The following is a 23316-nucleotide window of genomic DNA, read 5'->3' on the forward strand; positions in this document are numbered from 1 at the left end:
AGTGATACTATTTTTTTTAAGCATCAGGCTCATCTAACACATTTCTTGCCAAGTCAGTAGCACAGGGTGTAACAAAGTTTGCCATGCCAGCCTCTTTCACACGTGCTGTGACTTCCTTTATATGATTCAGTAAGTATATTTTCATTATCATATTTAAACTTTGTTTACATGCTGATCTCCAATAATACTTAGTTAAATGTATTCTTAAAGAACCACACCTTTCTTTTTGTATCCTTAGTCTGTTTTGTTACAAATTACATTGTGATTTGACAGGAACCCCAGAACTATTTTGCACTTTTTTCCACGCAGAACACGTTAAAGCCTTGGGTAGCTTCTAATTGTCAAAAAAAAAGCTTAAAAGTTTTATTCTTTCCTCTCTGAGTGTTTTCAGCATATTTTATCTCTTTATTTTCTTGTCAGTGAGATTCATTTCATTTGAGAATCAGTTGCTAGTAGTTTTTAAAAAATTATTTCTAATAGGCTTTATTTTTAGGGAAGTTTTAGTTTCATAGCAAAGTTGAGCAGAAGGTACATAGATTTCCCACCTACCTCCAGCCCCCACACATGCACAGCCTCCCCCGTTACCAACACCCTCCACCAGAGTGGGGCATTTGTTACAGTTGATGGGCCGATATTGATGTGTTATTATTAACTAAAGTCCGTAGTTTACATTAGTGTTCACTCTGGGTGTTATGCATTCTGCGGGTTTGGACAAATGGACGATATCATGTGTCGACTATTACAGTATCAAACAGAGTAGTTTCACTGACCTAACAATTCTCTGTGCTCCACGTATTCATCCCTCCCTTCCCCCTAACCTGACAACCGCTGATCCTTTTACTGTCTCCATAGTTTTGTCTTTTCCAGAATGTCTTATACTTGGAATCATATCGTACGTAGCCTTTTCGGATTGGCTTCTTTCACTTAGTAATATGCATTGAAGTTTCCTCCATGTCTTTTAATGGCTTGATAACTCATTTTTTTTTTAATTGAAGTACACTCAGTTACAATGTGTCAATCTCTGGTGTATAGCACAATGTCCCAGTCATGCATATACATACATAGATTCATTTTCATATTTTTTCCATTAATGTTTATTATAAGATATTGAACATAGTTCCATGTGCTATACAAAAGAAACATTTTTAAAATCTATTTTTATAAATAATGGCTAACATTTGTAAATCTCAAACTCCCAAATTTATCCCCTCCCATGCCCTTTCCCCAGTAACCTTAAGATTATTTACTAAGTCTGTAAGTCTTTCTGTTTTGTAGATGAATTCATAATGTCCTTTTTTTTTTTTCAGATTCCACATATGAGTGATATCATATGGTGTTTCTCTTTCTCTTTCTGGTTTACTTCACTTAGAATAATGGTCTCTAGGTCCATCCATGTTGCTGCAAATGGCATTATTTTCTTTTAATGGCTGAGTAGTATTCCATTGTATAAGTATACCACATCTTCTTTATCCAGTCATCTGTCGATGGACATTTAGGTTGTTTCCATGTCTTGGCTGTTGTATATAATGCTGCCATGAACATTGGGGTGCATGTATCTTTTCAAATTAGAGTTCCCTCTGGGTATATACCCAGAGGTGGGATTGCCGGATCATATGGTAAGTCTGTTTTTAGTTTTTTGAGGAATCTCCATACTGTTTTCCATAATGGCTGCACCAAACTACATTCCCACCAACAGTGTAGGAAGATTCCTTTTTCTCCACACCCTCTCTAGGGTTTATCATTTCTAGACTTTTGAATGATGGCCATCCTGACTGGGGTGAGGTGATACCTTGTAGTTTTAATTTGCATTTCTCTGATAATTAGTGATATTGAGCATTTTTTCATATGTTTATTGGCCTTCGTACGTCTTCATTGGAGAAATGCTTGTTTAGGTCTTCTATGCATTTTTGGATTGGGTTGTTTTTTTTTGTTATTAAGTTGTATGAGCTGTTTATATATTCTGGAAATAAAGCCTTTGTCAGTCGCATCATTTGCAAATATTTTCTTCCATTCCATAGTTTGTTGTTTTGCTTATGGTTTCCTTTGCTATGCAAAAGCTTATGAGTTTAATTAGGTCCCATTTGTTTATTTTTGCTCTTATTTCCATTGCCTGGTAGACTGCTCTAGAACGTTGCTAAGATTTATGTCAAAGAATGTTTTGCCCATGTTTTCTTCTAGGAGTTTTATGGTATCATATTTTATATTTAAGTCTTTAAGCCATTTTGAGTTTATTTGTGTATAGGGTGTGAGGGAGTGTTCTAACTTCATTGATTTATATGCAGCTGTCCAGTTTTCCCAACATTACTTGCTGAAGAGACTGTCTTTACTCCATTGTATATTCTTGCCTTCTTTGTTGAAGATTAATTGGCCATAGGCCTTTGGATTTATTTCTGGGCTCTCTATTTTGTTCCATTGATCCATATGTCTATTTTTGTGCCAATACCATGCTGTTTTGATTACTGTAGCTCTGTAATATTGTCTGAAGTATGAGAGGGTTATTCCTCCTGCTTCATTCTTTTTCTTCAGTGTTCTTTGGCAATCCTGGGTTTTTATTGATTCCGTATAAATTTTAGGATTATTTGTTCTAGTTCTGTGGAAAATGTCATGGGTATTTTGATAGGGATGACATTAAATCTGTAGATTGCATCGGGTAGTATGGCCATTTTAACAATATTAATTCTTCCAACTCAAGAACATGTGATATCGTTCCATTTCTTTAAGTCTTACATATATATAAGTATATAATATATGTAGCATCCCATATTCCATTATCACATGACAGAGAATTTACAGTCAGAATAATGAAGACATTTCCTTTAGTTTTCCTGTGGCTGTTCATGTAATGAAGTGAAGAACACCAGTGTATTAATAAGGTTCCTTTTTATCGCATGCTGTTTCTAAGCAGATATTTGAAATGCTGGGAAGACTCCACTTTCGGTCTCCTTGGAGCATCTTTTCATGTGCTTATTTGCCTCCTGTGTATCTTCTTTAGTGAGGGGTCTGTTAAGTAAGGTCTTTAGTACATTTGAAAAATCCAGTTGTCTGTTTTATTGTTGAGTTTTGAGAGTTTTTTGTGTATTTTGGATACCAGCCCTTTATCAGATGTGTCTTTTGCAGATATTTTCTTCCAGTCTGTACCTTGTCTGTTTATTCTCTTGACAGGGTCTTTGGCAGAACAGAAGTTGTTAATTTTAATAAAGTCTAGCATGTCATTACTTTCATGGATTGTGTCTTTGGTGTTGCATCTGAAAAGTCTTTACCATACCCAAGGTCATCTAGGTTTTCTCATGTGTTATCTTCTGGAAACTTTATAGTTTTACATTGTACATATTTAGGTATGATTCATCTTAAGTTTTGTGAAATGTGTAAAGTCTGTGTCTAGAGTAATTTTTTATGTGTGGATGTCCAGTTATTCCAGGCTAGTAGCTATTATATAACTTACCTGTTAAGTCCAGTCAGTCTCATCACGCCTGACAGAGTTGGTGGTTTCCAGTGGTTTCCAATTTAGAATATATTTGAATGCATGTTATTTTTAAATTAGTCTATTTAAAATCCAATTCTAATCAGATGCAGAACTTCTGAATCACCTATGTGGAATATGATTTTCTGTGGTGTTTGACACGTAGAACAGGGCTTTGGTACACAGTAGGCATTCCATAAATATTTGCTATTATATCTAAATATTTTAGTAAATATTTATGTCTGGGATAGATATTTTAATAAACAAAATTTATTAAATATCTTAAAGATTTCATATGTATAAATTGCCCTCAAAACATATCAACAGAAAATGCAAAGCTAGTAAGACTGTGTCTTGGTGGCAGAAATATTAAGCTAACCTTTTTCTTATTCACAGGCTAAAAAGTCAGATTCCTGAAATTAAGCAGACTTTAGAAATTCTAAAATACATGCAGAAGAAAAAAGTAAGTGCATTTTTGTTTGTAAATATGAGCAAACCAGGATATTTCAGCAGAGACGTGCTCTTTGGTATTTGAACTGTGCTGGGAGATCCAGTCTGCCTTCTTGAGCACATGTCTTGAGGTTACAGACACTGTGCTTCTGTAATACATGTGCCTTTCCGCCAAAAGTCAGTTTTTGTTGTTGCTGTTGTTCTCTCAGAATAAGGAGTGAGTCCAAGACTTACAGAGCTAGAAAGAATCTTAGAAATTATATGTTGGGTTCTCATTTCACAGTCGAGGAAACTTTGCAAAGAGGTTACACTTGACCAGTGTCATATAGCTAGTTGCTGGGAAAACTGGATTTGAGAATCTTTTTAGTCTTAATCCAGTATTTATTAAATAAAAGCAGGCTGTAAAGATTAAATTTCCTAAGCATATTGTATTTACAAGATTATGTGTACATGTATATATATGATTTATAGGTTGGTAAAATAACTACATTTCTAGTACATTTTTTCTGTCCTGAACTTTGTAGGAAACTTCAGAAAACTGGTTAGTTGAGCATGAAGCACTGATGAAGCAATAATTAGTACTAGATGTTTCTTGAACAGTGCTTACTCTGTGCCAGATACTGTTGGATGTGTGTGTGTGCACGTGCACACACGTAGTAAGTAGCTGAGCCAGAGTCCACGCCCTCCATGCCCAGCTGTCTGGCTCTAGCATTCATTTCTTTTACCACTGTGTTTAGTCTGCATGATGTTACTGTTTTAAATGGCTTAGATTCAGCTCTGTGATCTCCTTTATAATGTTGATGTTAAAATGGACTGTTTACAGTACTGTCATTTCTTTTGAAGGAATCCACTAATTCACTGGAGACCAGATTCTTACTGGCAGATAACTTGTATTGCAAAGCTTCAGTTCCTCCTACTGATAAAGTGTGTCTGTGGTTGGGGGTAAGTAAGTGTAGTAGCCGCAGCTTCCTTGGCTGACATTTGTAAACCAGGATGTTTTCCCTTGCACAGTGGTATTGTTTGAGCTGTGTAAAGTTCTCATCTCCCTTGACTGTGGAAGGAATGAGGGGGTGGTGTCCAGTGGGGATCAGGAGTGTGATGAAGATTACTGCAGAAACATGCTCAAGTCTGTCCCACTCAAAACAAAACTGATCACAACCCTACTTCCCCTCCAGCTAATGCTTCCTCTCTTAAATGTAACAGAAGGAAGAGCAATACATGTAAAATAGAAAGTACTGTTGAACCTCAGATAAATGTTTCTTCACCGTAAGAGTTTGTTAGTTCCAGAAGCTTCTCTCTAAAGGGAGAAAAGATTATTACAAAAAACTTGAGGTTAGAATACATTTTTTAAATCATGTATTTCAATTTTGATGATTTCATAGACCTTGTCTGTGATTTCTTCCTACTTTACTCCTCTCAGTCCCCTGACCAACCAGCCGAGTCACTCCTGACTGTCCAGCTAGCTGTCCATCCATCTTGTTGTCTCAGGCAAGTTCCCATACAAAGTAGCAAGTCAGTACTACTCGAAGCTCTCCCTCCTGTCCTGTAGGATCATCCCTGAGAGGCACTCGCTTCTCTATCCCTTAGTTCCTTCTCCTGCTTTTTGTTAGCTGTAATATTTTCAGAGTTTTTATTAATTCTGCCACCATTATTCCCATACTTGTTTAGTTTTGGTTCTGTAAATGGAACAGTTATCCACCCAATGGCTCAAATCCTGGGGGTTATCCTCCTTGGTTTCGCTTTCCCTCGGCTCACATTCCATCAACAAGTGTGAATAAGATAATTCCATAAACTAGACTGGAACAACCGGGAGCTCTCTGGTAAGAACTGCAGCTGGAGCCCACCTTACAGGAGGATGAATTCCAAATAGATCACATACTTACATGAAATACTGACACTATCAAAGTTCTAGGCCAAGTCATAGATAACTCATTTTGTAACCCTGGAATAAGGATAGTTTTTTAGGCCACAAAACTCAGAAACCATAAGCAAAGTCAAAGGCAATGAATAGAAAAAAATATTTGTAACTCAAATCACAGGCAAAGGACAAACAGGTTTTCACGGTGACTTGGAGTTGTGTTTTGGGCACGTCAGTGTTGAGGTTCCTATTACACCGTCAAGTGGAGAAGCTGATAAGGCAGTATTTGAGGAGTGAATCAGCTTGGGAGAAATACTTGGCACAGGGTACTTCCCAAATGAATGCCTGATACTGATGGTTTTTGATGTGAATGAAGTGTTTTTAAATGTATTCCATTTTTTCTTATTAAAGTAGGCAAAGTGTAGGCATTTTCTGAAAAAAAAAAAGGTTATAAGAGACAACAGTAATTGATTGAGAAATGATATTGTGGGTATGGGTTTGGAGAGGCATTTGCTTTTCATTGAATATTTTTGTCCCTGAATTTTTATGCAGTTTTCTAATTATCATAGATTGGCATATTCAGTCAGTAAGTATCTATGTAGCACCTACTTTTTGCCAAATATTTTCATGTTGTCTCATTTAATCCTTATGACAATCATTTGAGTAATTTTTAAATTCCATCTGTCAGATGATGAAAGTGGTAAGTCAGTAACTTTGCCTTTGCCCCTACCATCTGTTGGAAATGAGAAGGAGACAGTAAAAGTTAGCTGCTTTTCTTAATGGATTAAATATAGGTAATATATATGTCTTTGAAAACTTTTAAGTTATTGTATCTTAAGCTCAGAAACAACTTTTAAAGTTTATTGAAATGTAATACTAGTTAGTGTCATGATGGAGGTAGTAGAAAGATAGGATCTGGTAACTAAACATAGTGGGGTTTTTTTTAACATTTTTTATTGAGTTACAGTCATTTTACAATGTTGTATCAAATTCCAGTGTAGAGCACAATTTTTCGGTTATACATGCACATACATATATTCATTGTCATATTTTTTTCTCAGTAAGCTACCACAAGATCTTGTATATATTCCCCTGTGCTATAGAGTATAATCTTGTTTATCTATTCTACATACGCCTGTCAGTATCTACAATTTTGAAATCCCAGTCTATCCCTTCCCACCCTCTGCCCCCTTAGCAACCACAAGTTTGTATTCTATGTCTATGAGTCTGTTTCTGTTTTGTATTTATTTATTTATTTATTTTTTAGATTCCACCTATGAGTTATCTCATATGGTATTTTTCTCTTTCTGGCTTACTTCACTTAGAATTACATTCTCCAGGAGCATCCATGTTAAGCATAGTGGTTCTTATCCTCATTCTTCCATTTATTTACTGTCTATGCAAGCATAGGTCACCTGACTTCTAAGCCTCTGTTCTTTTTTGTTTTGTTTTGTTTTTAAACATTTTTTGAGTTATAGTCATTTTACAATGTGCCAAATTCCAGTGTAGGGCACAATTTTTCAGTTATACATGAACATACATACATTCATTGTCACATTCTCTGAGCCTCTGTTCTTAACTGTAAAGCAGATAACTTGCCTCACAGGGTTGTTATGAGGAGTAAATGATATAATATATGTAAAGAACACTCTAACTCATGAGTCAATAAACTTTCTGTAAAAGGGCAGAGTAAATATTTTTGGCTTTGCAGACCACATGGTCTCTGTCACAAATAGTATTTAACTCTGCCACTGTGGTGTGAAAGTCTAAGCGAATAAAAAATAGCTGGGTTTCAATAAAACTTATGACAGAGGCGGCCAGCTGGATTTGGCGCAAGGACTGTAGTTTGCCAACCCCTACTCTAACCTATCAAGTACTAGGTAAATGCTTAGTGACTATCATGGTTCTCTCTCTCCAGGCTAATGTAATGCTTGAATATGATATTGATGAGGCTCAGGCTTTGTTGGAAAAGAATTTATCGACTGCCACAAAGAATCTTGATTCTCTTGAGGAAGACCTGGACTTTCTTCGAGATCAATTTACTACCACAGAAGTCAGTATCCTTTGTTAAAAAAAGGCAAAGGGAGGAAAGGAGAAAGATGTTTTTAACATTCTTACATGCATTGCTTTAATGAGAAAAATGTACTTATTCTTAGAGTAATGGTAAGTTGCACATTTTATGAGAGTAGTACATGATGTATTTGGAACTAATACTTAATATTAGTACTTAAATAACTTTGTAGGTAGACTAATCTGAATTTGAAGTATGAAAATATGGGAAGAGCAAATTCAATTTAACACATGAGCATTTTCCTTCCAAATAGTTTGTCAAGTAAGTAGTTCCTCAAGCATTATTTTAAGGGTCTCCTATGTTCCTACAAGTGTGCTAAGCTGTATGGGGCATGGGATGGTGAGGGAATCAGTGCAAAAAAGAAAAAGAGTGGCAAAGTCTTGCTGTTTAGAACTGTACATGTAAACCAGCTAAATGATGATTTTGTAACAAATATTTCATATTTCATAGCAAATATAAGTATGTTCATTTCATGTACAGAACACCAAGGCAATTTTAAAGTTACAGAAAGATAGGTATGAACTGGAATTAGTTCAGAGCAGGCTTTGAGAAGGTAGAACTTAGGCTGTTTTTAAAGGCAGGGTAGGATTTGTATCAGTGGAGAGAAGAGGCAGGGGATGGGTATTCCCATCAAGGCGGAAGGCTGGCATGTTGAAACACAGCTCTTGGCCTTTGCTCTCTGACCTGTCTCTCCTCCTGGTTCCTGTCACAGTCATTTGCACCACACAGTCACCCAAGACAGAAACCTGGGAGTAGACCTTCACTGCTTCCTTGTTTGTCACCTAAAGCCACTAATCAGCAGACTCTTGTCTGATTTCCCTTGTAAACCTCTCTGCCTATTGCTGTGACTCTCATTTTGGCCTTCCAGAACCTGGACTTGGTAGTTTTCTAGTCTGTTTTCCTCCCATCTGTCATTCACACTATCTCCACCCTGAATTTACTGAGTCACGCGTGTTATGTGTATTCCTCTGGTCATAGTACTTCCCTGGTTCCTTGTGACTTGTAAGGTATGCACATGGGCACTCTGAGGGGTTGCAGCCAGCTTTACCTCAAGCCACTGATTTCTTCCTGTCCTCACCCTCCCACAGTGCACCCGGAGTTCTAAGTAACCCCAGTCAGTTGTCCTGCTCACCCCTCAAATGTGCCATGTAGTTTGCATTTCCACACTTTGTTCCTCCTACCTGGAATGATTTCCCCCTACTTACCTGGTTACTCCTTTTTATGTTTCATATTTCAGCTCGAGCAGCGAAACATTTCTGAATATTTTCTAATCCTGCCAGGGCGTTTTGTTGTTACTGTGCGCTTGCTTAGCACTTTGCTTGTAGGACTTTGTTTTTCATGCTGGACTGGGAGCTCTTCAAGTGTAGGGGCTGCACTTCTCCCTTTTCTCCATAGCATGGAGAATATGACAGGTATTGAGTGGTCGGGTGAGGGAAGGCAGGCCTACTTGAGGCCTAGAGCAGGGTTGGCATGTGATTGGTAAGGTGGAGACTTCATTCAGAGAAAAATAAATAAATAAAATTCTTAGAAGATTGGAGAAAATATAGATGACTAGTACAGTGATGAAAGAAATAGTTGATGTGTGAAGGCCTGTACTGGATGGTGCTTGTGGAAAGGGAAAGATGTAGATGGCTTAATAAGTGGGGTGAATGTCCTGTTAAACTAAACAGAGTAAGAGATAAAATTACTGATAATTAAATTGTACTAATTTAAGTGTTACATGTCAAGGCATGGTTTGAACAGTCTTTGAAATTTTATGCATGAGGGGCTGTCTTTAAAGCTGCTGACACTGTAAGGCCTGTGTTTGTCGGATAGAACGCCATAGTTGACTAGACATGCTAAGCAGTGACTGATTTCAGGCTTTGACTTGGCTTTGGTGGAATTTAGTTTCAGTCTTTTCTTGGTATATTGTCACTAGTACTTTGTGTGATTGCCGTTTTTGATTCACTGTGTAAATGAATAGTTAGGCATTGCATATGTTATCTTTAGAATTGTATTTGCATTTTCTTTGACAATTCTTGCAGATATGGCCAGGGTTTATAATTGGGATGTAAAAAGAAGAAACAAAGATGATTCGACCAAGAACAAAGCATAATCCTGGCAGTAAAAAATGTGGTTCAGTTTTCCAAACATGTTGTTTTAAGTACCCCAAAGTTTATCCTTAAAGGTTGACATAACTTTAAATAATTTTTAACAGCAAGAATGGTAATTAAAACTTTAAAAAAAGATAAACACCACTTTATTTATTTATAAAAACAAAATTAGTTTCAAATATTTTATGAAATTAGCAGTATTTTTATTTTTTTCACATTTCCAACAAAGTAAATGCTGCTTTCATAATTTTTTTGTTTGTTTGTCATAAGAAAAGTCTTACCTGAAATGGCTGAAAACTGTGAGGTATGTTATGAAAGCTGATGTCTGGACAGTTTCACAGAGTTTACTTTTTCTTTATTAGCTGGTGTTCTCACTTGATGTCATTAAACCACTTTAGAGGTAGCAAAAACAGTTTGAATATTTGAGAACTTGTTTTTCTTTAGTACACGTGGGTCTTTACGGTCCTCTGTTGCTGTTATTTGTCTTACGTAAATGAAGTTTCATGAATTATTGCTTAGCCAATAACTAACATTCTGTGCTTTTCAGGAAATGGTAATTTGCTTTCCTAAACAACAAGAGGGCTATTGCGACAACACTTTTTTTCTAAGCTGATGTAAGTGCACAGAGGCTCTGCAGTGCCAGCATAAGGGAGATCTTGGCCAATGTGAAATCACAAAATTACCTACTCGAATCGCTTGCATAAGGCAATTTTGTATTCCTTAACAGTTCCCCAAAGCAGCTGAACAAGAATATTAAGATAAATATAAATCTGCAATGGTTTAAAAGAGTTCTAAGCTTTTTTATTCCTGATAAAACTTCGTAAGAGTAGTAGAAAAGCCCTGTGGAAAGCCACTGGCACAGCGGCTACCACTGGGCAATACGGATTCGGGTGAGAACACAAATGTATTACTCCATCTCCATGTAGCAGAGTATACTTGTACAATGTTTTGTACTTGTATTTCATGATATTAAAACAGTGAAGTTAAAACTGGCATAGCACCTTTTTTCATGTTATTCTTTCTAAAATTAACATGGGTCTTTTTACATATTTGTAAAGTTTATTTACTTGCACATGTAAATAGCATGTCCCAAGAACTTATTATGTTTGTAGAAGCAACATAAAGATACCTTTGGAAGGAATATAGATAAGCAAACAACTGACAGGATAAATCTGAAAGATACCAAAGTTCCTTGAGTTAGTTTTTCTTTCATAATTTTAAATTCCCATATTTTAGAATTTGGAATTTGTATCTTCAGATGTTTTAAGTCCTACTTTTCCCCAAACTTTATTATGGTAAGTATATTGATACAAAATGTCCCTGTTAATATTAGGACAAGAATGATTTGCTCAGAAGGTCTTAATTTTGTCTTAAAACTTAAAGTCCATGGAAATCTAAATATGAAAATTAGGTATTCCAGTCAATATGAAGAAACATAGCTCTTTAGAGATATGAATTAAAGAGTAAAAATTACGTTAATTATTCAACAAACATACATAAATACCCAACGTATGTCAGAAACAGTAATTAAGCTCTGTTAATTAAATAAAAGATATTTAAATCTTGCTTCTGCTAGATTCTCTTATAACAGTTTACATTTTCAGGATAATACAACTAGCCTGATATGGGATGATATTTTCAGGGTTAATCTTAATCTTAGTATGGTATGCCCAGAGAGGATAATGAGCAAAAGATTGATTACAGAATGTCATAGTGAGTAACAAGGGTGTTGGAAATGCAACTGAAATTTATTTTTCCACTATAAAATATGTTCATTTGAGAAAATTTAGAAAACAGGGAAAAAAAAATATTTAAGTTTCATTTACAGTCCCCCTTGATGTCTGTGGCTTCCATTTCTTTTTCTGTGCATGTTTTTTAAAAATATAATTGAAATAATTTTGTCTTTATAATTTTTATCCTTTTTTTACTTAACATGGAATTTGCTTATTATGTAGTGCTGTTACATAAACGTGACTGGTTTCACAGTAGTATTCTAATGAGTAAACTATAGTAAACTGATGGCTGCAGACGGAAGGATCTTATCTAAGGCCACATGGCCAGAGTGAAACCCAGATCTGGTTCCCGGATAAATTGCCTTCCCTCTGTACCATGGTACCTTGCTCTTTTATTTAGAAATAACTCATGAGTAAGTTTGCTAAAAATGTTAAGTCCAGTCCCTTAATGGATGAGTACTTTCCTTTCTTTGTATGTTTCCTATTCTCTGCCCTAAACCTCAGTGATGCCTTTAAGGATCTTGAACCATTTCTTAAAGGTTTGTCTTGGTTGATTCTAATCCGATACATAGCCATGTTTGTGTCTATCTGGTGGTAACATAGGATTGTGTTGTCTCTGCCGAGTGCATATGCAACAGTCATTGTAGCTGGTGTTGGGTTCAACTTATCATTTAAACTCTCAAGACCTGGATAGGCCATGTCTGACACCAGTTTATTCTGAAGGACAAAGGACAGACAAGACACCATGGACAGCATGCCAGGGGCAGCTTTAGGCACAGTTCTGTGGAAGTTTTTGCAGCAGTTCCCACAGACTATACAGGTGGAGGCAGGAGCCACCCTGGCTTTGAAGCCATGAGATACCACTGCCTCTTGTAAGAGTCTACCATGCGTAGCCTTGGTCCCGGCCAGGGCCAGGGCCCAGGAACAAGAGATGCAGTGCACTCGGCAGGCAGCCCTGAGCTGTGGCTTCTAGCAGGTGTTTACGTTGACTTTCTGCCCTTCCAGACCAGGTACAGGGTACCACCTGGGGCATTTGACCAAGAGCAGGCCCACCTGTCTCACAGCTGACAGTCCACCTTCATCAGATTTCCAAGGGGAACAAACTAGAAAGCTAATCCAAGGGAGAAGTGGGTTTTGAACAGCTCTCATTCAGCCTGCTGGGCCTTGCATAATCCTGGTAAGTTTTATGTCTGCCTCTGCAAAAAAGGTAGTAGTAGTTCAGGTATTTTAAAGGGCCAAATGGGACTACCTTTTCAGTATCTATTTGGTGTCACAGTGAAACACCTACACTGGTGATCGGTTAAAAATGGGCTGTGGTCGTCCTCATCTTCTCCCTTGGTCCTCTGCTACCTGAGAGATGCCCAAGGTCTAGGACTGATCTTGGCTTTCTGGATAGAAGCTGTGCAGGTCAGATGTAGAGAAAGAAGGTCCTAGAGAAAGAAATTTTATCCTAGGGAAGGAGTGGTTCAAGACAATAAATATTGTCCTGGAGGACAGATGGCAGGAAGAGCAATACAGAGGCGGGCAAGTGAGGGACTAAACCTGGGGCCCCTTCCCTTCCTCCCTGCTCCCTATCAGTCCTTTGTCCTTGACCCTCCATCTGTCTCATAGGTATTAAGTTGGTTACACCAGGAACTTCTGAAAGTAGATGAGGCCCAAACTGGTTCTGGGAGAAATCTTGATAGTAACTGTAGGGATAACTGTTCACCCATAGTAATGACCAAAGCAAAGAGCATTTTTAAAACACATTATAAGAACAAAGCTTGGAAGGGTTTTAAAAAGGGAAGGAATGTGGTCAGAGTGACTTTGTACTGGGCAACTGTTCATGCACGGCTCTTCATAGGTCATGAGACAAAATTATTCAGATTGCTGAATAATGTCAAATAGATACCAATAGGTGCTTAAAAGTGGTGGAGTATATTGAATACTGATTATGGAAATCACCAACCAAATGTTTATAAACATTATTTAGTATGACTTTTATTCACTTAACCTGCCTCCCTCTGCTCCCTTTTTCCCACCCTGGAAAATATTTTTATGGAATTGTAATTAATACAAGTAAAGTATTTCAGAGTAACAAATTTTTTAAGAATGTTTAGACACTTCAGATGACATGGCAATGGGACGTTTTGGAGAATCAATTTTGCGGCCTTCTAGTAGTATAAACTCTCCCTTGTTGACATCTTTCATGCTGGTGCTAATGTTTTTGTGTTGTGGGTTCTAAAGTACCAGGTCACCAGGGAATTTGCAGTAGGCATTCAAGTCACTTACAGGCAAATCATCTGAGACACATCCTCTGACCATAAGTGAGCTAAAGTAGGAATTAATAACAGTTTAAATGAAGAAAACTGAAACATTTCAAAATTAAACACTATTTAAAAACTTTTAGGTCAAAAAATCAGAGCTAGAATTATAGTTTTTTTAAAAATTTTTGTTGATTTATAATCATTTTACAATGTTGTGTCAAATTCCAGTGTTCAGCACAATTTTTCAGTCATTCATGGACATATACACACTCATTGTCACATTTTTTTCTCTGTGAGTTATCATAACATTTTGTGTATATTTCCCTGTGCTATACAGTGTAATCTTGTTTATCTATTGTACAATTTTAAAACCCCACTCTATCCCTTCCCACCCTCCACCCCCCTGGTAACCACAAGTCTGTATTCTCTGTCCGTGAGTCTATTTCTGTCCTGTATTTATGCTTTGTTTTTGTTTGTTTGTTTCTGTTTTTGTTTTTTAGATTCCACATATGAGCGATCTCATATGGTATTTTTCTCTTTCTGGCTTACTTCACTTAGAGTGACATTCTCCAGGAGCATCCATGTTGCTGCAAATGGCATTATGTTGTCGGTTTTTATGGCTGAATAGAATTCCATTGTATAAATATACCACATCTTCTTTATCCAGTCACCTGTTGATGGACATTTAGGCTGTTTCCATGTCTTGGCTATTGTAAATAGTGCTGCTATGAACATTGGGGTGCAGGTGTCATCCTGAAGTAGATTTCCTTCTGGATACAAGCCCAGGAGTGGGATTCCTGTGTCATATGGTAAGTCTATTCCTAGTCTTTTGAGGAATCTCCACACTGTTTTCCATAGTGGCTGCACCAAACTGCATTCCCACCAGCAGTGTAGGAGGGTTCTGCTTTCTCCACAGCCTCTCCAGCATTTGTCATTTTTGGATTTTTGAATGACGGCCATTCTGACTGGTGTGAGGTGATACCTCATTGTAGTTTTGATTTGCATTTCTTTGATAATTAGTGATATAGAGTATTTTTTCATGTGCCTATTAATCATTTGTATGTCTTCCCTGGAGAATTGCTTGTTTAGGTCTTCTGCCCATTTTTGGATTGGGTTGCTTGTTATTTTCTTATTGAGTTGTATGAGCTGCTTATATATTCTGGAGATCAAGCTTTTGTCGGTTTCACTTGCAAAAATTTTCTCCCATTCCATAGGTTTTCTTCTTGTTTTACTTCTGGTTTCCTTTGCTGTGCAGATGCTTGTAAGTTTCATTAGGTCCCATTTGTTTATTCTTGCTTTTATTTCTTCTAGGAGAAAATTTTTGGAATGTATGTCAGATAATGTTTTGCCTATGTTTTCCTCTAGGAGGTTTATTGTATCTTGTCTTATGCTTAAGTCTTTGATCCATTTTGAGTTGATTTTTGTATATGGTGTAAGGGAGTGTTCTAGCTTCATTGTTTTACATGCTGCTGTCCAGTTTTCCCAACATCATTTGCTGAAGAGACTGTCTTTATTCCATTGTATATTCTTGCCTCCTTTGTTGAAGATGAGTTGACCAAAAGTTTGTGGGTTCATTTCTGGGCTCTCTATTCTGTTCCATTGGCCTATATGTGCGTTTTTGTCCCAATACCATGCTGTCTTGATGACTGTAGCTCTATAGTATTGTCTGAAGTCTGGGAGAGTTATTCCTCCAGCCTCTTTCTTTCTCTTCAGTAATGCTTTAGCAATTCTAGGTCTTTGATGGTTCCATATAAATTTTATTATGATTTGTTCTAGTTCTGTGAAATATGCCCTGGGTAATTGGATAGGGATTGCATTAAATCTGTAGATTGCCTTGGGCAGTGTGACCATTTTAACAATATTGATTCTTCCAATCCAAGAGCATGGAATATCTTTCCATTTTTTAAAGTCTTCTTTAATTTCCTTCATCAATGGTTTATAGTTTTCTGTGTATAATTCTTTCACCTCCTTGGTTAGATTTATTCCCAGATATTTTATTACTTTGGGTGCTATTTTAAAGGGGATTGTTTCTTTACTTTCTTTTTCTGTTGATTTATTGTTAGTGTAAAGAAATGCAACTGATTTTTGAACGTTAATTTTGTAACCTGCTACCTTGCTGAATTCTTCAATCAGCTCTAGTAGCTTTTTTGTGGACCTTTTAGGGTTTTCTATATATAGTAACATGTCATCAGCACTTTTACCTCTTCTTTTCCAATTTGGATCCCTTTTATTTCTTTCTCTTGCCTGACTGCTGTGGCTAGGACTTCCAGGATCACCACTCCTATTCAACATAGAATTAGTTTATTTAGAATTTAATACAATGAGAACAGTAATAAACCTATCCCATAGGTATTAATGGGGATTCAGATGAAAATACGAGCTCTTGATGCTGACCTCAAAAGGATAAAAATCAATGTCCGACAAACTAACTTTTGTTGCCTCCATCAATAAAGGTTACAGATGACCCTTCCCTTGGGGTAATACTGCTCCTCCTGTTCAACCTCCTCCTATCCCATGAGCTTGTCCTCTTCCCCATCCCAGTGACAGCTGAGACCTTGTCATTTACCAGTCACTGCAGCCCCAAGCCATTTTGTTCCCTCCCAGATTTTCACTGCTCTGTCCTATTCACTTCCTTGTACACACCGTTAATGCTCTTGTCCTCATCCTGCTTTGCTGTGCTGACCTAGCTAAGTCACTGTCTTGTTCAGTCTGGCTCTGCCAGTTCCCAGCACTTTAAAGTCATGACTGCAAGTCTTCAGTGGGTAATCACTCATTCACTCCTCACCTTACCTGCTGTTGCTCTCAGCCAGTGCCCCTGCTTCCTCGTTGGACAAGAAGATGGAAGCAATGGGAGGAATCCACATGTGCTCCACTCCATGTCAATCTACCCACCATCTGCCAGTATTTATGTCCCTCAGTAAAAGACAAAAACAAAAGCTAAAAAAAAAACCATACAACAAAATAAATTTTTGAATGGGAGCCCTATTCCTGGGTACAAGCCCCAGTCTGGGACAGTCTGCTGGCAGGTCACACTGACTCATGTGCCTACCTCCATGGTTGTCCCACCGCCTCAGCCCCATCCTCCAGGTTAGCCTCCACCCAGCCCCGCCCTAACCAAAACTTTAGAAGCTTTGTAAGTATTTTCAGGCAGTGTGGAGCATTTTCAACAAACCCAGGGCAGCCTCCAGCCAGCCAGGTTGCGGCCTGGGCAGTACATGTGGTATATCCCAGGTGCCAATGACTACATCTGTTTTGAGTGATATGACCCAGAACTGTTGTTTCTTCCCTTAGGCCTTGTTATTGTTGCTCTATGAGTTTGCCAGGGCAGTTATAAAACATACCACAAACTGAAGGTCTTAACAGAAATGTATTGTTTTACAGTTCTGGAGGCAGGATTCTGAGATCTAGGTGTCCGCAGAGCACATTTCTGAAGGCACTAGGGAAGGATCTATTCCAGGCCTGTCTCCCAGCTTCTGATAGTTCCTTGGCTTGTGGCAGCATCACTCTTCCTCACGTGGCCTTCTCCCTGTGTGCATGTTTATGTCTCAATGTCCCCTTAAATAAATAAATAAATAAATAAATAAATAAATAAATAAATAAATAAATAAATAAAATATCCCCTTTTAATAAGCATACCAATTGTATTGGGTTAGAGGCCCACCCTACTCTAATATGACTTCAACTAACTACAATCTGCTAACTATTTCCAAGCAAAGTCACGTGCACAGGTACTGAGGGTTAAGAACTCAGTGTATCTTTTTTCAGTCAGTATGTTGGAATACTGTCTCTGCACTGATGGTGGCCAGATTTTTAACTTCAGCTTGGCCTTTAGACCTCAGAATTTCATACTGTCATATGCAACTGCTTACTTGACATTTCTTTCCATGTGTGAAACTTAATAGGCATCTCAAATTTAACATGTTTAACACCTAAGTCCTCCTTTCCTTCTCCCCCACCCAGGTCTACCCACACTGTTATACAACATATTCTGATTTCATATTCACACCTGTCCATCAGCAAATCCTGATTCACTACCACCTCAGTAGCAACCCTGGTCCAACTCACCAACATCTCTCACCTGCAGTGGACTCCCTGCTTCCACCCTTGTCTCTCTTCAGTCCATTGTCTAAAGAAGCCAGAGGAGACAGATTCTGGTACAGTGTAAGTCGAATCTCGTGTCTCTCATCTTACTCGGAGCAAAGCCCAAGTCCTTACAATGGGCTACAGAGCCCTCCTGCTCCCTGCCTAGGTTCATTTACCTGGAACAGCTTCCGCTCTCTCTTCATTGACCTCCTACCGCTCTTCCCCTTGTGTCTTCTGCTGTTGCACACCTGTCTCTTTGCTGTTTCTGGAATGTACTCCTTTTGTTCCTCCCTCAGAACTTTTCCGCTTGCTGTTCTCTCTTCCTGGCAAGTGCTTCCCCGGGAATCCATAGATATCTACATGACTCACTCCTCGACTCTGTCAGGTCTCCACTCAAATACAACTTCATAAATAAGCTTCATCTGGCTGCCATATATATATTTGAAATGACTCACCCCCTGCAAATCACATACAAACGCATGTCCTTATCCCTCTTCTTTGATGTTTTCCCACTAGTATTTAACTGGTGTGTATGCCATGGTTTACCAGGGACAGCCCTGCTTTATACCTGTTGTAGAGCAGCTAGCACCTATTATTTTTAGCTCCCCCTTCTACTGTCAATAGTGTCTCAGCTTGGTTGGGACCTCTGGCTGGAGCACAGAAAAGGAAAGCCCCAGGGAACTGTAAAGGAATGGAGTGAGACAGAAAGAGAGGGAGAACTTCAGGAAAGTGACCACACAGTATTGATTATGAACTCCTCCCAATCAGCATACCAACTACTTTGAAGAATGAAGAAAACGATAAGCCACTGCCCAGCGTTTGGACTGTCCACTGAGTGGTGCACCAACACAGGAAAGATCCCAGTGGCTCAGCAAAAAAAAAAAATGTTTTTAATTTTTTATTGAAGTGTAGTTGATTTACAATGTTAGTTTAAGGTATATAGCAAAGTGAAAGAAATTGAATATAGTTCCCTGTGCTATACAGTAGGTCCTTGCTGTTTATATATAATAATGTGTGTCTGTTACTCCTCAACCCCTTGCCTCAGCAAAAGTTTTGAAAACTGACATTGGAAGGACAGCCCACAGAGGCCAAGTTGGAATATGTGACCTTGACCCATCCAGATAAATTGCCTACTAAAACAAAAATACCAATATTTGCCTTAGAATTTAAATAAGATCCAGAGTCATGTAATATTCAAAATATCCAGAATACAATGAAAGATTACTTGGCATATTAAGAACCACAGAAATATTCCCTCTCATGAAAAAACACAAAGTATACATTTATGTTGATAACAAAATTATGCAGAAAAAGTAAAATTCATAACACCAAGAACAGAACTGGTTCTTTCAAAATACTGATAAAAAGACAAACCTCTATAACTCCTCTGAATAATAAAAAGAAAACCAGAAACACATAAATAAGAGGTTTCTATCCAACAGTACAGATATTTTAAAATTATACTAAGCACAACTGTTTACCAATTCATTTGAACATCTAGATGGAAAGGATAACTTTCAAGGAAAATGTAAATCAGCAAAATATACTCACAAGGATGTACATATTAATCTAGATGGACTATCTGTTGCTATGTTAGTCATTCTCAATCCCTGTGGCCATATGTCCACTGCAGGTTGGGGTACTTCTGCTTCATGTCCACTTTGCTCTGGAATCCAGGCTGATGGAGATCCTCTAGCTAGGACATTGGCAGTCACATGGTCAAGCCTATATGGTAGGAGGGAGATATAATCCTATTCCAGGGAAGGGCAACAGATACATGTGAACAACAAGGCAGTCTCTCTTGTGGTTTAAAATATAGTTTAACCATAATCATGAAATAAGTAGAAAGGATTGTGAAAAATCTACACCCCGTTTCACAAAATAAAGAATAAATAAGAAATGCAGGACCCAAAAGCTTTTATGAGTGAAATCTGTCAAACTTTAAAGAAACAGACAAAAGGTCGGTGTTTTCTAATGTGTTTCCCACTCCTGGGCATATATCCAGAAGGAACCCTACTCCAAAAAGACACTTGCACCCCAATGTTCATAGAAGCACTATTTACAATAGCCAAGAAATGGAAACAGACTAAATGTACATTGACAGGTGACTGGATAAAGAAGAAGTGGTATATTTATACAATGGAATACTATTTGGCCATAAAAATGACAACATAATGCCATTTGCAGCAACATGGATGTCCGCGGAGAATGTCGTTCTAAGTGAAGTAAGCCAGAAAGAGAAAGAAAAATACCATATGAGATCACTCATATGTGGAATCTTTAAAAAAAAAAAGACAAATGAACTTAAATATAAAACAGAAACAGAGTACAAACTTGTGGTTGCCAGGGGGAGGAGGGTGGGAAGGGATAGACTGGGAGTTCGAGATTGGTAGATACTGACAGGTATATATAGAATAGACAAACAAGTTTATACTGTACAGCACAAGGAAATATATACAAGTTCTTGTGGTAGCTCACGGGAAAAAAGAGTATGAAAATGACTATATGTATATTCATTTGTGACTGAAAAATTGTGCTGTACACCAGAAATTGACACAACATTGTAAACTGTAAGTCAATAAACAACAAAAAAATAGGTTAAGGGAAGAAAATCACTTGATTATTTCAGTGGATACAAAAAAGACATGTTTGAAAAACTCAACATTCTTTTTCAAAGTTCTTAGTAAAATAGTAATGCAGTGAAAAGTTCTATAACCTAATAAAGATAAATTAAAGTTAAAATGCTTCCAGTAGGAACAAGACAAAGATGCCCACCATTACTGTGGTTATTCATTTTACTCCAGGCTCTAGCTAATGTAAGAAGACAAAAAAAAAAAAAAGAAAAGAAGAATAAATATTAGAACGGAAGACAGAAAACTATCATTATTTGTAAACCATGATGACTACCTAGAAAACAGAAGACATCAATTGAAAAATGAAAGTAATGAGTCTAGTAAGGTGTCCAGTTATAAGATGTAAACATACATAAACCCACCAAGGGTTTCCAGTCACCAAGTAGAACATGTAATGAGTAAAATAACTCATTTAAATAAAATAGAAACATTATATTTATGATATATAAATATTATAAAATATCTAGGAATAAACAGAAAATAGCTAAAATTTATAAGTGAAATATAAGAATTTCTGACGGACATAAAGGATTAAACTAATGGAATGACATATTCTATCAGTGTCAGTAAATTAGTGTAATCAAAATCCTAACCCTACCTGAGGGGAAACAACACATTTATTCTTACTTTATTTTTCAAATAAAATTGTATACATTTAAGGTGTACAACATGATGATTTGATATACATATACATAGTGAAATGATTACTACAGTCAAGTTAATTAACATATCCATCTCCTCGTGTAGCTATCATTTTTTTGTGTATGTGGTGACAGCATCTGAAATCTACTCTCTTGGTAAATTTCCAGCTTTCAATACAGTATTATTATCTACAGTCAACATTCTGTACAACAGCTCTCTAGAGCCTATTCATCTTACCCAACTACAACTTTGTTACCTTTTACCAACATCTTCCCTTTTCCCCCACTTCCTTTTGCTGGGCAACCACCGTTCTACCCTCTCTCTGCTTCTATGTATTTGAGGTTTTCAGATTCCACATATAAGTGAGATTATGCAGTTGTTTTCTTTCTGTGTCTGGCTTTTTCAACCTATGAATGGATTAAGATTTTGACACATTTTATTCTTTTTTACACATTTATTCTTAAATTCTAATATACGGCATGAGAATATCCAACAAATTTTGAAGGGAAAAAAAGATAATAAATACACACTAAGGAATTAGCGTAACTAAAACAATGTAGTGTTAGGACAGGAATAGACAGATTATATATATGACAACTTAATATTTGAAAAGGGTAGAATTTCTAATCATTGAAGTAAAGGATGGAGTATTCTATGGATAGTGTGGGGTAAATAGCTAACCATTTAGAAGAAAATAGTTGTTATCCCTACCTCCACATTCTATACATAAGTCAGTCCCCAAGAAAGACTGGGGTTGAAGGAGCACATTTTGATAAATGTTGATTTCCCACTAGCTATGTCGAATTTGAGGAATTTGTGGATGTGTTTAGTAGGAAGTTGGCTGTGTTGGTATAATGCTCAACAGAGCGGGCTTGAGTCCGTCATTTGGGAGTCAGCAATGCAAAGACAGTAACTAAAGTCATGAGAGTAGGTGAGATTGTCTGGGGAGAAGAGGATGGAGAGTGAGAAAAGAATTGGCAAAGATCGCACATGACTTCCTGCTCCCTCAAATCCTATGGATATGCTTTAGTCCCTGTCTTTCTGAACCCACTGCTGCACTGTGATAGTATTATCCATTCCTTCCTGTGAAACTGAACTCTTCAGGTCCTCCATTCTCTCCTTCTAAGTTTGCTTTCCCTTTTTTGTACACCCTAAACTTTGTTGTTCCCCAGGGAAGACTAAAGAGACTCTGTGTTGAGCTATCAGGAAAAACTTCCGGAGCCACATTGTCTCTAGGATCAGGAAGCTACTTACAGATTTTGGAAGCTGTTGGTTTCAGAACTTGATAGAAATGAGGGAGAAATCCATGCAGATATCTCAAGAAAGAGAATTCCACATTGAGTGAAGAGCAAGTACAAAGGCCCTGAGGTGTGAGGTGTGACCACACTGGGTGTATGTGATGAACAGGAAAGAATAGCTCAGGCAACAAATGACAGTGCAACAAGTTAAATTTCTGATGCCTAGTAGACATTCAGATGGAGATGTCAGGTAGACAGCTGGCTATAAAAGTCTGGAGTCCATGGGAAAGAGACAAACTGAAGATACAAATTCAGGACTCATTGGCTTTACAGATGCTATTTACAGCCATGGGACTGAATGAGGCCACCAAGAGAATTACTATAACTGAAGAAAAGTTAATCAGGCTCTGAGGAGTGTTTTAAGGAGGATAGAGTGCATGTTAAATGCTGTTGCATTGTTGGTCCTCCCTCCCTCCCTCCCTTATTCACTTGTGACTATAAACTCAGCCTACCTATGCCCAGACTCAGAATCAAACATATGCCTTTTTTTTTTGAACCATCCCCTAAATATATTCCAATCTGGGCTCCACACTCTAAGTGATCCTGACACTAAACGTACACCATAGTAGGACTTGAAAAAACTATTAGGCAATTTAGTCTGGGGAAAGAAGACTTTCCAAGGAAGACAACAGTTGTAATCAGCTACTTGGTATCTCTCTGAAGAAAACAAAAACACAAATTTGAAAACATACACAGACCCTGATGTTCATAGCAGCACTATTTATGACAGCCAAGACATGGAAACAACC

The 23316-nt window shown here is 37.5% G+C and overlaps 1 protein-coding gene across 2 annotated transcripts in view; it reads left to right on the forward strand.

The window, feature by feature from the left end:
• VBP1 (VHL binding protein 1) overlaps nucleotides 1-10925 on the forward strand; it is a 66485-nt gene extending 55560 nt beyond the window's left edge. For both annotated transcript variants that reach the window (XM_072956494.1, XM_006218859.2), the window contains 4 exons: nucleotides 3857-3923; nucleotides 4754-4852; nucleotides 7687-7825; nucleotides 9864-10925. In XM_072956494.1, the coding sequence (XP_072812595.1) occupies nucleotides 3857-3923; nucleotides 4754-4852; nucleotides 7687-7825; nucleotides 9864-9934 (376 nt within the window). In that variant the 3' untranslated portion in view covers nucleotides 9935-10925. The remainder of the gene's footprint in view (nucleotides 1-3856; nucleotides 3924-4753; nucleotides 4853-7686; nucleotides 7826-9863) is intronic.
• The last annotated feature ends 12391 nt before the right edge of the window (nucleotides 10926-23316 follow it).

The sequence above is a fragment of the Vicugna pacos genome, chromosome X (genome assembly GCF_048564905.1).
Source record: "Vicugna pacos chromosome X, VicPac4, whole genome shotgun sequence".
NCBI lineage: Eukaryota > Metazoa > Chordata > Mammalia > Artiodactyla > Camelidae > Vicugna > Vicugna pacos.